The sequence below is a fragment of the Rhincodon typus genome, chromosome 37, assembly GCF_021869965.1.
Source record: "Rhincodon typus isolate 14 chromosome 37, sRhiTyp1.1, whole genome shotgun sequence".
Classification (NCBI taxonomy): Eukaryota; Metazoa; Chordata; class Chondrichthyes; order Orectolobiformes; family Rhincodontidae; genus Rhincodon; species Rhincodon typus.
Window position 1 is genome coordinate 13805525 of NC_063368.1, and position 16883 is coordinate 13822407.

Below are 16883 nucleotides of genomic sequence, written 5' to 3' on the forward strand. Positions count from 1 at the left end.
TTCCTGCTCCTCTGATGCTGCTTGGCCTGCTGTGTTCATCCAGCTCTGCACCTTGTTATCTCAGATTCTCCAGCATCTGCAGTTCCTACTATCTCTGAATCAAACAAATCTCCTCTCCAGTTTTCTCTTCCTGCAGGAGAATAGTCCTTGTTTCTTCATACTGCCCAGGTTACTGAAGTCCCTGAAAACACTCTTGCTAATCTTTTCTGCACTCTGTACAAAACCTTCATAGTCTTCCTAAAGTGTGGTGCCCAGAATTGCACCGAGTACTCCAGCTGTGGCCAAGATTGTGTTTTGGTTCATTTTGTATTCTACATCCCTATTTTTAAAGCCCAGGATTCTGTTTGCCTTATTAACCATTTTCTCAACCTGTCTTGACATCTTCAACAATCAGTGCACAAGTACACCCAAATCCCTGTGTTTCTTCAAACTTCCTATCAAAATATCACATTTCATGCTTCTACACATTTATTTCCAGTGAATGATATTTCCTCAACTTACACTTTTGCTGGAGAAAGAAAGGCTACAACTCGCATGATTGCTTTTGAATGCTGACTGCATATCTCTCCCTCCCTCACTCACTTCATTTACATAAAGCACTTTCAGAAGAGGACTCTGTCCTTCTCTCAGACTGTGGGTGTCGTTCGATTTCTGAAGAAGGGTCCTGACCCAAAACATCAACTTTCCTACTCCTCTGATGCTGCCTGGCCTGCCATATTCCTCCAGCTCCACACTGTGTGATCTCTGACTCCAGCATCAGCAGTTCTTACTATCTCTGAGGTCACTTGCTCAACCCTGGTTATCAAGACAGCTGAGTAACTTGCCACATCACCTCCGAGGGTATTTGGAGCAAATTAAATAATAATTTTTCATTTCTAGCTCCTTGTATGTCATCAAGCACTTTCCAGCAACAGAATTACTTTTGAAATGCAGTTTCATTTTTGTATGTCGATCAACACCTACAATCCTCCAAGATCTATGCACCCCTGGTTTCTTGCACTTCCTTACTTTCCTTTACCTCACTATTGCTGGCTATGCCCTTAGCCATTAACATCTTAAATTCTAGAGTTGCTTCCCTAAAAAGTTAAATCATTTAAATTCGTTCCTCCACTTCTCATCAGTTCTCGCTCCCTTCCTTTAAGATACTTCTCAAAGCCTACCTCTTGTGAGGGTGGTGTTATGGGTTGCAGGAAATGATGAAAGGACCAGATTTTAACTTTGTCACCAGAAATCAGAAGAACTAGCCTCATCACTAAGCTGGTTTACACCTGAGGAGTTCACGGTAAACAGAATACAGGAACACAAGGAAGCCATTTCGATCCCCTCCACCATCACCATCCCACCACCTGAGCTGGTTTCACAATTCAATTGAACATGAATGATCAGAATCCCAATTCCATTTGCTTACCTTGGTTCCAGCAAACACTTCATATATTAGCCTAATGTCTATTGATCTCAATTTATTGACTGACTCGTCCCTTCCCCACCACCTGCCGCCCCCAAGTCTGAACAGCTTTTTAGAATAGTCGTTAGGGGCATGGGTTTAAGCTTCATCATGGCAGCTACTAGAATTTGAATCTAACTAATATACCTGGAATGTAAAGTTTGTGTGAGAAGTAATAGTGACCATAACAACCAGCATGAATTGTCATTTAGGGAAGGAAATGTGCCTCCTTACGTGGTCTGGCCTACATGTGACTCCAAACCCACAACAATGAGGTTGACTCTTGACTGCCATTTGAAATGGTCTAGCAAGCCACTGAGTTCAAAGGCAATTCGGAATTGGCAAAGCATACTACTAGCCTTGCCAGTATGTCCATGTCCAGTGAAAGAATAAAGAAAGTTCTTGACTTTTTGAAAATACTACCTTACTTAAATTTAGAGTTGATGATCTACCCCACAATGAGTTCCATTCAGTTTGGCAATCTATCACAAGGTTTCTTTGCAGTGTTCTCTCCTATTTACAATTCGCAGCCCATTTGGAGTCATCAGTAAATTTGTGGCTCACTATTCACCTCAGATGTTTTTGAACTTCAAGCAAAGCTGCCCAGCACAGATCATTGAAGGGAACATCACTAGTTACACCCTGAAATTTGATGCATGTCCATTTCCCCATTGTCTTCTATCCTAATTGACCTACTGCACATTTCACTAGATTGCCTCTCATTCCATGCCACGTCTGTCAAAGGTCTTTCATGTGGAACCTTATCAAAAGCTTTGTGGAAGTCCAAAATCCATAGACACACTCTCATTTACGTTTTTTTAATCCCACAAAAAATATAATCTCATTTTGTTAATCTTTACAAATCCATGCTGTCTCTAGCCAGTTTATGATCTTGAAATGCTCAGCTATTCTGGATAGGATTTTCACTGCTGAGGCAGGCAGCTCCAATTGGGAAATTTCCCAACTAGCTTTTGTAGAGAACATTCCAAGGCGCACAATTTTCATTCGTGGAGATCGGATGCAGAATGGAGCGAGGCCAAGTAACCCCAGAAGAGAGCGTATGTAGCCACTAGGGGTTGATGAATGCTGAGGTTCAATGGCTAGAAGGCCCACTTTGGATCTCTGGAACATTATCCCATTCATAAGTTGTTGGGTCCTCACCCCTCAGAGCAGCAGCACCTTCAGCTCCCCCTCCCCTCCTCCACCATCGTCCCTCATTGCTCATTACCCGGTGTCAATTCAATGGCAAATCATGTCCCCCATTCTCTCCCATGGCCTCATACCTTCTGTGCCGCCAGCATAGTCACACATCCTGGATACACTGTGGGCAGATTTCAGGAAATGTGCAGATGGAATAAACTTCTAAAATTTAATACAGCTCTCACCCATAAACATTTGATAATGAAGAAAATCTCCAATTCATAAAATGTACACAACGCTATTAAATCTCCTCAAATGGATAACCTCATACAAATACTAACTTCTATTTTGATGATCACATTAAACAGAGATAATCCTTTATATCTCCTCCATTGTTTTCATGACACTTTCAGACAAGAGCCTTGCAAGAGCCAAAATGTGGCCTGTTTCAACTCTAATTTTAAATGAATCACTAGGTGCATGATTTTTGGCTGAGTGTATCATAGCCCATCACCTTTAACCTACTGGCAGAAATGGATTCAGCTGGATCTGGTCTTCTAAATTGGAGAGTCAAGTCCACCATTTTTAAAAGTCCATATTGTCTTCCTATCTTTCCAAAGAAAGCTATCTTCTGTCATTAGGATTCTAGGACATCTACATTAGAACTAATAGCCTTATAGTGTGTCTAGTTTATTTCTCTTGCCTTTGATGAAAAGAGAGGCATGTTTCCAAAAGATTTCCTTAGCTTGCTGTCAGCAGGATGAATGCCAAATTTGAAACGATCATAACAACTTATACAACAGGAGCAAAGGATGCTTATTGGTTAACAAGTCAACTCTGATTGGCCAAGGTATTGCTATGGCAAAAAGAACAGGAAACCAAAAGGTAGGGCAAATCAGAGTAGGACTTATACACCTAATGGTAAGGTCCTGGGGAGTGTTGCTGAACAAAGCGACCTTGGAGTGCAGGTTCACAATTCCTTGAAAGTGGAGTCGCACGTCAACAGGATAGTGAAAAAGCTGTTTGGTACGCTTGTCTTTATTTATTGCTCAGTGCATTGAGTATAGGAGTTAGGAGGTCATGTTGTGGCTGTACAGGACATTGGTTAGGCCACTTTTGGAATACTGCATTCAATTCTGGTCTCCCTGCCATAGGAAAGATGCCCAACTTGAAAGGGTTCAGAAAAGATTTACAAGGATATTGCCAGGGTTGGAGGGTTTGAGCTATAGGGAGAGGCTGAACAGGCTGGGACGATTCACCCTGGAGCATCGGAGCCTGAGCGGTGACCTTATGGAGGTTTATAAAATCAGGAGGGGCATGGATAGGGTGAATAGTCAAAGTCTTTTTCCCCAGGGTAGGGGAGTCCAAAACTAGAGGGCATATGTTTAAGGTAAAAGGGCAAGATTTAAAAGGGACTTAAAGGCAAAATCTTTTACGCAGAGGGTGGTGCGTAGATGGAATGAACTGCCAGAGGAAGTGGTGGAGACGGGTACAATTGCAACATTTAAAAAGCATCTGAATGGGTGCATGAATAGAATGGGCTTAGAGGGATATGGGCCAAATACTGGCAAATGGTACTAAATTAATTTAGGATATCTGATTGGCATGGATGAGTTGGACCGAAGGGTCTGTTTCTATGCTGTACAGCTCTATGACTCTATAAAAAAGCTCATCAGACTCCTGGGTAATTCAAAAGAGATGCAAGACTTGATGATATTCCTTTTGTTTGCAGAGAATGTGCCCCAGCATATGAATGTACATTGCTTCTTCTAAATGTAACACATTATGAATTTGACCAATTATCTTATTTTGGTTGTAGTACAGCTATTAGCGCACTAGGATTATTCAACAAGTACTTCTTATTCATGGAATCAATTATAACAGTAGAAGCAACATTGGGAATTTTTCAATCTGAGGAAACAGTTCCTGAATGAAGGGTGTTTTGGAAGATCATGATTAAAGTGTATACACTTTTGTCACTTCTTTTAATATCTTAGAACTGAAACCATCGGATCTTGAAGATTCATCAATCTTTAGTTTCATTATTTTCTCCATAACCATGTTGTTTATTTATATTAAATCTGGTAAGTTCCTCAATTTGATTTTCCTTGTTTTGTTGGTAATTTATCCTCAACCTGTACTGTGAAGGCCAATTTATATAATACCTGCAAAATGGAGATGGCTGCATTGGGTTACTGATTATTAAACTGGATATTGTGAATTGTGTTTCATTGTGTTTTGTGGAAGCAAAGAAGCCCATTGTGGAAAGTCACTAATAACTAACTACTTTATAAATTGAATTGCCCAATATGACAGAAGTGAATACTTTACATTGTTATAAATTACAGTAACCCTTGCTTATTTGTATTTTTAAAAATAAATTAGGCCTTTTGGGTATCTTATTTACGCATTGTTTTGGCCTTTTAAGCTGGCAATGCATTCTGGGAGACAGAGGCCATCTTGGAAAATCACAAAAGAGGTTTGGGTATTAAATTTAATCAAAAACCCTTTCAATCTATAACATAACACTTGTAAAAGTAACAGCTGTTCAATAACAGCAGTATGTCTCCACTGACAAACATTTTTTCATTTTTTTTTACTTAATTCAGAGAATACAGTTGTATGGTTCTGTACAAATTTCTCAAGTTTAACATCATGTATGACATTCAGTAGAAATGTAGAGAAAACATGTGTTGTTAGAAGGTGCAAAGGACATGAAACACTCAACGTGTTACTCCCTCTTTTGGGAACTCCTGCCTGTTTTGGTGGGGTGAGGCGTGGGACTGAGAGGAAGGGACAAAAGGTTGGGGATAGGGTGGAGAATTAAGGAAGAGATAACTAATTGCAAAGTCACGTGTCGGGAGGGTAATTTAACTAAGCTTTGATGCATAGCAGTGACAAGAGATTCTCTTTCAGCAGTCTGCAGCACAGATTCTTTCTCCACAGGGCCTTAATGGCAGAACACCTGACAAGGCCGACAGCAGGCCTTCAGTCCCTGTAGTCCCTTAAAAAAAAAAGCCCTAGTAGCACACCAGGGTCTTCACATCTTGTATCAGCTGCTTGCCTGTCCTAAATATAGTGCATGTTTACATTTTAACTGGAATCAGACTGCATCAAAAAAAATTATCTCCAGCACTATGGGATGGGATTATTGCTAAAATGTAACATCCCCTCGTACAAATTAATATTTTTTTTCCTCCAATTTCTGTGCTATTTAGATTCTTGTTCATATTATTCTTTGCTTGTTTCTGACTGGGACTTGGTTCTTCCACCTCTCCCCTGCTCCCTGCTGTTCCCCCCCACCCACCCCCGTGTCTCCCATGTATCAGGCTTTTGATTGGCCTCATGACTGTTGTTGCCCCACAGTGTAGACCAGGGAGCTTTTCTTACTTTTAAGGACCATCTCAGTTGAGGCTTCTTAATGCTGTTGTGAGAGCGCTTCATACTTTGGAGTGAGTGAGCGAGCTTGTGTCTATGTCCCAGTGACAAAGGTTTTGGAATTCCAGAATTCGAAAGGAACTGAACATCCAGTGACCTTTGGCAAGAGTGGACAGGCCAGTCTTGATTAGGCTTTCTCATACTAGTATAGTTTTTTGTGACCCCTTACATCTCACAGTTAAATATAATACCAGAAAAGATAAAGTAACTGTGTTTCCTTTTTCTTATATGAACCGCACAACAAGCTTCAGAAATACTTAAGAATCACAAAAGAAGCAACTCAGTACCTTTGACGTTGCTAATATTTCCTTCATCTAACCTCACCCTTTTGTGAATAATTCTGTTAAAGAAACTAAAACTTAATGATTGCTGTGAATCCTTTGGGCTCTACACTCAATGCTTAATCTTCTTGCCTCATCAAGAAAGAGGAGGAAGGGTTCAGAAACAGAGAACAATAATCATGGAAATGGGTTCCGCAAGAGTGAAGTGCTGGCTTGCTTCTCCCCACTGAGACCCAACTCCCTACCCACTCTTGTCAGTCAGGTGACAAGTACAAGAAGTCAGAGAGTGGCGAATGTGCTGCAGAAATGGCTGATAGATCTGGGGCTAGGAAATTGGATCCATGTGTAAAGGAAAGGATTGAGCTTATAACAGAATAGACATTGGAGCATGCAATGGCGATCCCTGCTCCCTTTTCTCAGTTTTGACCTACAGTGTGGGGCTGTTGACAGAAGAACAGGACAGTGCCCATTACACTAGACCATTAAAAAATAAACTGCGTCAGACGTAACCTCCTTTTGTCATAATGGAGTTTAAAACGTGCTTACCCCCCTCCCCTTTCCTTTGAAAGGGTCATGTATTTTCACAATCAAATTTCAAGAGCTGGTGTTTCAAAATGTCCTCTTGCATCCACAGAAAGCATTCGTAAATGTCACCCAGCTAGGAGGGAGGGGTTGGCTCAATCACAAGGGTCAAAATTGAGACCTTACAGTTTATCTGTAAAAATGGGAGTTAGATTAATTGGTTGAGAATCTTCCTCAGATCCCAGAACCCTACAGACTGTTTGGTTAAACATCTTGGAGGGGAATAGATAGGACAGCCCACAAAATATCAACGAGAGGTCCGTTGTTGGGTGTTTCCTGAAAGAATTCCATTGTAGACCCCCTGCCCCCTGAGGTTCCATTGCCTCTCTCCACAGCTGCATTGAAGCCTTGCTTGTAATAATCTCCCAAGAAGTCTTTGAGATTAATTCAACCTAGTGACACTGTTCATTTGTAGCTTCACATCGCAGAAATTCTGATGTTGGTTCCTCACCTGCAACATGGGTTTTGAGTATATCCAATGTCATATTTCCCCCGAAGCATCCTCAAAATGACCACCAGAGGATGAGATAGGGCCCTTTCAAATTCTGACTCATTTGCATTCCACAGATGGAAAATATAAGATGCTATAGGGCTTCATGTTCCTTGTGATGATAATGTCACTAATCTTGGTCAGAAGTGTGTTGACTTTTTGAACTTCGGGGCCGTTTGAAAGGTCAACCAGGTTATTCACTGGTGATTGCAAATGGCTGTCAGTCCAGAGTGAAGAGTCATGAAAGTCATTATTAGAATGGGACAAAGTGGGATATTGCTGGCTTGGACTGATGGGATACATAAATGGCTGCCAGTCTGAATGATAGAGTCAGGAAAGTGAGACTGATGGGACACTGCAGATGGCTACCAGTCCAATGAAAGAGTCAGGACTGTGGGTCTACTGGGACACTGCAGATGGCTACCTGTCCGGATGGTACAGTTAGGACAATGGGACTGATGGAAGACAGCAGATGACTTAGTGCAAAGCTTAGAAAATGGGTCTAATGGATACACTGAAAATGATAGCCCAGACAGGACTACAGAACCAAGAAAGGGGTTTACAATGAGACACAGAACAAGAGAGAAAAGAGACATTGCCAATGATTGCAGCCCTATTGGGTCCATCTGTACAAGTCAATAACTGGACTGATTGACAGCTACAATACAGTGTTACACTGGACTGCTACACACCTTAATCTGCCGAAACAGTCTTAGACTGTAATTGGGGTAATGGGTGGGTGGGGAAGATAAACGTTGGTGGGGCAGGGGGTGTTGGGGGCTTGGAAGGGCTGTGGTAGAGGGGAAGGGTTTGGAGGTGCAACAAAGCGTTCAGTTCTGCAGCCAGTTATTCACTCCCCATTTTTTTCCTGTTTGCAGTTTTGCATTTAAGCATCGAGTTGACTGACCAGTGGTGGGCATGTTATTAAATCTGCGTCTCTTGCACGTTCTCTTTGGAGCTGGATTTAAAGAGTAGCGGTTCGTGCACAGAGTTGTGAAGCGGGTTTTTGGTGCAGTTCAGGGTGCTGCCGCCTCCTCCACCAGTGGTGGTGGTGTTGTTGTTATAGTGGGCCTTGTAAGCCGTGTAATGGTTGAGGTGCTCATGGTCAACAGCTGGGAGAGTCAGGCAGCTGTCACCAGGTGTGGCCTCCGCCATGTCGTCCTCCACATTAATGATCTCGATGGTGCGGGTCTGCCCATGGTGTTTGTGGAGCTGGTGCTGTTTGCGCAGCTTATAGAAGATGATGAGCATGACGGCGGCCAAGAAGGTGATGGCAACGAAGCAGCCAATGATAATTTTGGTTGTCTTCATCACATCGTCCAGGCCAGCCATGATATTGTCTGTCACCTCGGTGGTGATGGGCACAGTGAAGGCCTTCTCGGTGGACTTGGTGCTACGGGGGGTGTGGGAGGTGGTAGAGTAAGGTGTTTCCCAGCGGCCAGATGGTGTGGGCCCAGGCTCGCGTTCAGTCGACCGAGGCTCATCCACCACCTCCACTGTCTCCACTGTTACGGTGGTGAAGTAGCTGTAGCTGTTGCTGCTGTCAACAGCCGAGACATTGAGTGTGGCTGAGGCTGTGGCATTGCCGGCTGAATTGCTGACCAGGCAGGTGTACAGGCCTGTGTCCTGCACTGTCACATTGGTGAAGTTGAGCGTGCCGTCATGCAGCACTGAGATGCGCACCCGGTATGAACCATGGGTCATTAATGTGCCGTTGGGGGTCATCCAGTTGACAGAGGTCATGGAAGTGGCCGCCCGGCACTTGAGCTCAGCCGCCATGCCCTCGGTCACGTTGAGGTCGGTGGGTGGTTCCACAATGACCGGTGCGTAGCATGTGAAGTGACTCTGGTCCAGCTCGCCGATGTAGCGGGCCTTCAGGTTGGGCGGTGAGTGGCAGCGGGCACAGCAGGTAGTGTTGCTGGGCACTGTTTCCTTCAGCCACCAGCTGAGCCACAAAACATCGCAATTACAATGCCAGGGGTTGTGGTTGAGGTGGACCCTCTCCAGCCGGTGCAAAGGTGTGAAGAGGTCATGTGGCAGTGATGTCAGGTTGTTGTGAGACAGGTTGAGCTCCTCCAGCGATTGCAGGTCATCGAAGGCGTTGCGCTCGATCAATTGGATCTGGGCGTGCATCAGCCACAACTTGCGCAGGTTGGTGAGGCCCTGGAAGGAGCCGGGCTGGATGACCTCCAGCCGGTTGCCAGACAACTCCAGCTCCTCCAGCTTAATGAGGGGTGTGAGGTTCGGGATCTCCGCCAGGTTGCACATGCCCAGGTTGAGGTACCTCAGGTTGATCAGGCCCTCAAAAGCCGCGTCCGAAATGTACTCCAGCTTCTTCAGCTCGCCCAGGTCTAGGCGTCGCAGCGAGGGTACACGGTTGAAGGCGTAGGAAGGGATGCTCTCAATGGGATTGTTCCTCAGCCAAAGTTCCCGGAGCTTCGACAGATACTCAAAAGCCGCACTGGGCACCGTGGTGAGCCGGTTGTCGAACAGCTCCAGCGTGTTGAGGTTGGTGAGGCCGTTGAAGGCTCCGACTTCCACCTGGCGGATCAGATTCTTGCTGAGCTGCAGAATCTCCAGGTGCCGTAGTTGCTTGAAGGTATCCGCCTTGATGACCTGGATGATGTTCTCCTGCAGGTTAAGGTAGCGTGTATTAGTTGAGATGCTGTCAGGAACCTCCCGCAGCTCAAACCTTGTGCAGATCACCTTGCTGAACTGGTTGCTGCAGGAGCAGCCCTTGGGGCAGATGTGAGACTGGACCAGTCCAGTCAGCAGTGACAAAGTCCAAAGGGTCAAAAACACGAGACGGCAAACAGTCCTGCCCAAATTGAATCTCATCCTCTGCGTGTGATGTGCCTTCATCATCGTCATCATCATCGCTCCCATTCATAATTTATGAAGAATTCTTGACCAAACCATCCAGATTTCTCTGTGGGCTGAAACAGAGAGGGTCATTAATGAAGTGAACTTCAGTAAGGCAGGAATATTAACATGACAGATTGTACATTGTCTACACTGAGAGCATGTACTATGGTTGGCAGAACAAGAGGAGGCCATTCAGCCCCCTCAAACCTCTTAGAATCATACAGTGCAGAAGAGGTCCTTTGGTCCATCAAGTCTGTACTGCCAAAAATATACACAAATGTACAGTAGTCCCACTTTCCAGCACTAGGCCCATGGTCTTGAATGTTATGAGAATTCAACTGCTGCTGCAAGTACTCTTTAAAGTTATGAGGTTTCCCACCTCAACTACCCTCCCCAGGCATGCATTCCAGACCCCTACCATCCTCTGGGTGAAAATGTTTTTCATCAAATCATCTCTAAACCTTATTCCTTTCTCTAAAAAATTATGCTTTGCATATTCTGCTATTTATTGAGATCATGACTGACTTGTGATGTAATTCCACATTTGTCCCTTTAACATTTCAGCAATCTGTCAAAGTTTTTAAATTAACAATCAATAAATTGCTGTTCGCAGAAAACAGTTACAAATTTCTACCATCTTTTTGTGTATAGAATTTTACTCCTGAAAGGTCTGACTTTAATTTTTAGATTACGTCCTTTCGTCCTGTCCAACAAGTGGAATTAGCTTTTCTCGAGCTAACCTATCTGCTTCCAATAATATCTTGAAATCTTTACACCTTTACCCTTTGAGGGAATCCACTGCCAATTTGTTCCTCCTCCCAAAGAGCTTAAGCCTTGGATCCAGCTACTCTTCTGGTAAATCTACATTGCACTTCCTCCAAGGCCACTACAGCAGAGTTACAGATCTACACCATCCTTTGTATGAAGAAGTAATTCTTGATATCACCCAAAATAGCCTGCCTCTAATATCAAAGTTATCCGCCACTTTTGTTCTAGACTGCTCCACCAGCGGCATCAATTTCTCAATCTACGCAATTAACCCTGATTTAAAAACCTCACTGGGATCATCCCTTAATCTTTGCACTCAACAGAATATAAGGCTCATAATTTAGTCCTTTTTAGTTACTGGTATCATTCTGAAGCCAGAAGTAAAGCAGTGATTGAATCTTGACTAATTTGTCTCTTTCATTAAGTTTTCCTTTGATTTATGCACTAACCAATAGAGCTATCAGGGAAATTCATTTACGCTACAGACTCAAATCCTAGTCGGCCTGTAGAGTCTGCACTGGTCAACAAAGATCTGACTATACTAATCCCATTTTCCAGCTTTTGGCCCCGAGCTTGGAGAATATGACAATACAAGCGAATATCTAACTACTGCTTAAATGTTAGAAAAGTTTGTTATTGAACCACCCTTTCAGGGAGTTCCAGATTCTGACCACTCTCTGAATGAAAACATTTCTCCTTGACTCCTGCCTTAGCCTGTACCTCTTAACTCAAATTATGCCACTGGTTGTTGACTCCTCTACTAATGGAAAAAATACCTTCCAAACCATCCTATCTATGTTCTTCATAATTTTATACATGTCTTCCAGTTCCACTGCACCAAAGAAAACAACCCCAGCCTATCTCACCCTCCAGCACAGGCAGCATCCTGGTAAATCTCTTCTGCACCCTGACTAGTTCAATCACATCCTTTCTATAATGGTGACTAGATTGGCACATAAATATTCCACTGTGGCCTAACCAGTTCCGGCATAACCATCCTGCTCTCACTTTTATTAGCCAAGGCATAGAATATAAGTATCCATTGTGCTTTCTTAACCACCATATCACATATTTGTGATAATCACATTTTTAGTTCATCCCAAAATCTAAAAAGACAAAAAATAATTGCCAATATTAACCAACGCCTTGTTGAAAACAGACCGATCCACAGTAATGTGGTTGACTCTTAACTGCCCTCTGAAATAGCCCTCACAGACCACTCAGTTCAAGGGGCAATTAAGAATGCTGGCCTTGCCAGCAATGCCCACATCTCATGAAAGAATTAAGAACAAAAGTGGTGACCAATATCAAAGTTTAGAAACTTGCTCCAGTGACCAACACCTCAGTTGCTTTCTATAAGGGGTTAAAGCTCCCAGTTTTGAAACTTTTATTTATGAAGTTTCATGGGGTTTTACATTTTTATTTTAAAATAACCATCTGGAACTCCCTCTGATTGCAACTTTTTGTTTTTCACATTTGTCCTTGGAACGGCCAGTATTTAATGTTCCTGAACAGATTGCGGTGCATTACCTGCAACTCAGTGGCTTGTTAGGACCATTTCAGAGGGTGGTTAAGAGTCAACCAATTGCTGTGCACTGGGAGTCACGTAGATGAGACTGGGCAATCACAGCAGACTTCCGTCCCTGGAGGATATGAGTGACAAGTTTTTACAACATCAAATAGATTTATGGTCATAGTTACGGAGACTTTTTAATTTCACTTTAATTAATATAATTGAACTTAATTTATCCCGGTTTCTCTGGGATTTTAAATCATATCAATGGAGTGTTAGGCTTCTGGATCACAAGATTAATAATATTAGCACTCTGCTAATATCCCTAGTACATAACTTTTAATGGACACTGCAGTATTATGGTTATTGGACTAGTAATCCAAAGATCCTTTGGTGCAGTAGGTAATATTCCTGCCTTTGAACCAGAAACTCTGGGTTCAAACTGCAACCACGACTTGATGGTTAAGATATGTGTGTTCGTAACGTGTCTAAAATAGGCAGACTATCAATCTGCAAATCAACATGCCTTTAGCAGGCTATAGGAATGGAAGACATTCTAGTCAGCTGCAATGAAAAGAACATTGGCATGTCTACCATCACTAAACATTGCTCTAGAATTGAACATTCGGGTAGAAGTGCATGTTACCACAGCAACTCAGACTTCTTAGGTGAACTGCAACACAGCCCTACCATGAATCCAAAGAAGCCTGGCTTTAAAATCCAGTTAAAGTGAATATTCCAAATGCTACTAGGGCAACTTGAGAACTTGAATTCAATTTTAAAAATCTGCATTCTGTAAAAGTTATAAAGGTGTCAGAATTTCTTAACACAGTTTATGGAATGTCCTTTAAGGAAGGAAATCTGCTGTCCTTACCCTTTGTGGGCTTATATGTAATCAACTCTTAACAATCCTCTGAATTAACTGGACAAACCATTAATATTGTGGACCTCTTTTGTGTGTACAGGACACATTTCTTTTTGACATTGAAATAGAGTGAAATGTGTTATATTTAACTAGGAACACTTAAGAACATTTATATCAATGGACAATAAATGTTGGCTTCCTCAAAAATGAATGGTACAGAAAAAAAGGATAAATGGCTTATTAGTATGTTTTTATTTTGTTCTTAGGCAAAGCTCCATGTATGAACCAGACAAGCCTACAATGATAGGCTTGCTTATTGAAAGTGACAGAATTATTCAAATTCTGTTTTTATTACATGGAACTCTGGAATTTTTCCAGCAATTTGTGAAACAAATTCCATCCAATTTTGCATGAACGCTGTAACTAAATGCTTGTCCATTAAATATTTGTGTTGTTCAAATCTGCTGTTCAGCATTCCTGGTTTTCACTGCTCCACCATCAGTGGCTGTGCCTTTAGCTGTTAAGGCCCTAATTCCTTCCTTAAACATTTATATCTCATTGTCCTTTGCAAGACTGTAAAACTACTTCTTTAACAAAGTTTTTGGTCATCTGCCCTAATATCATCTTATGTTCTTTGGTGTCAAATTATGTTTGATAATGCTCCTTTGGAGTTAATCATAAAATCCCTACAGTGTGGAAGCAGGTCATTCAGCCTATTGAGTCCACACTGACCCTTTAAAGAGCATCCCATCCAGACTAAGCCCACTGTAACCCTGGAATACCCATTTCCCATGGGTAATCCACCTAGCCTGCACAATCCACCTGGCCTGCATCCTGTTAAACAAAGATTATCTTCCCAACGTAAAAATGGGAAAAGACAATAACTATTAAAACCAATCTGTAAAACTTTTCGTAGGACCCTCTGATTTAAGTGAGGAGAATGCTTATTAATTGTCTGACAATGTTGCACTGCATGTGTTCACAGATCAGGCTATTCAACGGTCACAAGAAATATCAATTTACAAAGAAATTTACTGAGTGGTTGTAAGTATCATTGTGTTTTACTGAATCTTACAACAAAGTTAAAATTTAATGTAAGAAATTGTTGTGGCCTAGTTATTGTTGACTACTTGGAATTAGTTTCAGCATAAGAGATGGTCATTTTTGCCACATTTAATCAATTGTAGTTTTCTCACATTTTGCATTTATGGATTGCAGTGTTCCACCTAGCAGTTGCATTCCCCACAAATGCAAGCTTTAAGTAACTTGGAACATTTTACTAAGTTTAAGGCCCTATGCAACTGAAAATTAGTCGTGGGGGAACCCAAGAGTGTTCTAATGTTGTCGACCTCTTGGTTTGTACAGGAAATGTTCCTTTTTAATATTAAAATAGAGATAAACATGTATTATTTAACCAAGAATGCCTTTTCCATCTGTTAGCACAGTTTTTTTTCTAATCACTTTGTGTCAGAGTGTAGTTTATACTAAACACAATTGCATTTCCCTTTCTCATTGTGTTTTGAATGTATTTAAAGAATTTCTGTAATTAATATGTATTTTTATCATATTCGAAGGTGTGAGGTATCAGCTATAACTCATTGGGTAGCACTCTGATCTGAGTCAGGAGGCTGAGAGTTCAAATCCCCCCTGTATAGGATCGGTTGAAGGGCTAAACTTACTGATGATATTCGACAGCTGCATGAGCTTCCTGTATGTGCTGAAGCCGGCACAATCAATATGTTTTTCTGTAGCTGTTCTTTCTGTGCCTGGCTGTTCATTACACCGTATAAGAGAGTGAGTTTTGTTCCAAGTTGCTGGACTTTACCTTGGACCAGGATTGTGAACAGTGACAGTACCAACCTCAGTCTCCAGACGAGACGTCGATTGAGGGCTCCCCCATATGCAGAAGGGCGTGAGGCTTACTGTTTCTTTTCTCTGTTTCATTCTTTCTATTTACTTAATAAATGTTCCTTTTTTGTCTTTTATTATTCCTTTTATTTTCTTTTATTCATTCATGGGATGAAGGCATCACTTTTAGGCAGCATTTATTGCCCATCCCTAATTGCCCAGATGGCGGTTGAGAGTCAACCACATTGCTGTGGTTCTGGAGTCACATGTAGGCCAGACCAAGTAATGATGGCAGCTTCCTTCCCTAAAGGACATTAGTGAACCAGATGGGTTGTTCTGACAATTGGAAACAGATTCATGGTCATCACAAGACTCCTAATTCCAGACATTTTTCATTGAATTCAAATGCCATTTGCCATGGTGGGATTCAAACCCAGAATGTTATCTTGGTCTCTGGATTAACAGTCCAGCGGTAATATCACTGGATGTTTGCCTCCCCCATTACTCAAATGTTCATCTTTAAGCAAATTGCGGTTGTCGAGCCTTGTTTTAATTACATTTAACTGAATCTGAAAAGAGCCACTTGGATACGCTCTGTGGTCCAAGACACCCTTCCAGAAGCTTATACAGATTGATGTTTGGGAGGCTGTTATCATTTGGATGAAGAGCAGGGATCTTCTCCCCAGTGTCCTGGCCAACATTTATCCCTCAGTCAATATTGCTAAACATTTCAACTCTGTCTCAGTGGTAGCTTATGGTGTCCTTCAATCAATTAATAATTAACTAAAACAGGTGATCTGGTTTATATCACATTAATAAGGAGATTTTATAGCACCATGTATAACATCCCTTCCTCTAAGCCAGAGGCTCCGGGTCAAAGTTCCACCCTAGGACTTGATGGCCAAGGAAATTGCGTTCATAGTGCGGCCAAACAGGTCAGATAACAACCCCAATGCAACCAATTTTGGAGCTTCTACAATCACTGGCTATATCTCTGGCTGCAATGTACTTGAACAGGTGTATGTTTCCATGGTAACCTGAACTTGAAGTTGGGGTGGGGATTGACTCAGTTGGCTTGAATGGCCAGCATAGATCAGATTCCTGCTGAACATCATGGAGTTTGAACCCTATTCAGGCTGGGGTGAGTTCGGGACCTGTCTCCTTGTCCTATTAGTAATGGAGGTTCAGACGCAGTGGTTTATACCTGCTATTGTTCTCGAGAACTGAGGAACAATCTTCTTACGTTTTGGGAGCTTACGATATGCATAATGGCTGCTTCTCCCTGCTCTGCTGAAGGCTTATATTAATATGTGTAAATTTGAATTTTCAAAATAGAGGGAAATAGATTTTAGTTTCAGTTCTATAAATGTAACTTTTAGGAGGTCATAAAGTCATTGGAACAATGGCCTATCGTTTCCACAGAAGCATGTGGTTTGGTTATCAAAGAATCTCTACAGTGTGGAAGCAGGTCCTTCGGTCCAGCAAGTCCACACCAACCCTCAGAGCATCCCACCCAGACCCATCCCCCCTATCACCCACCTCATCTACACATCCCTGAACACTACGGGTAATTTAGCATGGCCAATCCATTCAGCCTGCACATCTTTGGACTGTGGGAGGAAACCGGAGCACCTGGAGGAAACTCATGC

At 42.3% G+C, this 16883-nt stretch overlaps 1 protein-coding gene and 1 long non-coding RNA gene across 3 annotated transcripts in view; one reads left to right on the plus strand and one right to left on the minus strand.

Moving 5' to 3' along the window:
* The window catches only part of LOC125487195, a 40595-nt gene that overhangs the window by 5452 nt on the left and 18260 nt on the right, over nucleotides 1-16883 (plus strand). Inside the window, exon 2 of the long non-coding RNA XR_007265718.1 lies at nucleotides 14372-14430. This is a non-coding gene — a long non-coding RNA (uncharacterized LOC125487195). The remainder of the gene's footprint in view (nucleotides 1-14371; nucleotides 14431-16883) is intronic.
* lrrc4ba (leucine rich repeat containing 4Ba) overlaps nucleotides 5899-16883 on the minus strand; it is a 62752-nt gene continuing 51767 nt past the window's right edge. Inside the window, exons 2-3 of one of the 2 annotated variants that reach the window (XM_048617743.1) lie at nucleotides 10082-10311; nucleotides 5899-10006 (exon numbers count right to left, since the gene is read on the minus strand). In XM_048617743.1, the coding sequence (XP_048473700.1) occupies nucleotides 8300-10006; nucleotides 10082-10261 (1887 nt within the window). In that variant the 5' untranslated portion in view covers nucleotides 10262-10311 and the 3' untranslated portion in view covers nucleotides 5899-8299. Of the gene's footprint in view, nucleotides 10312-16883 lie in introns of both variants that reach the window. The other variant, XM_020516613.2, reaches the window with a different exon arrangement.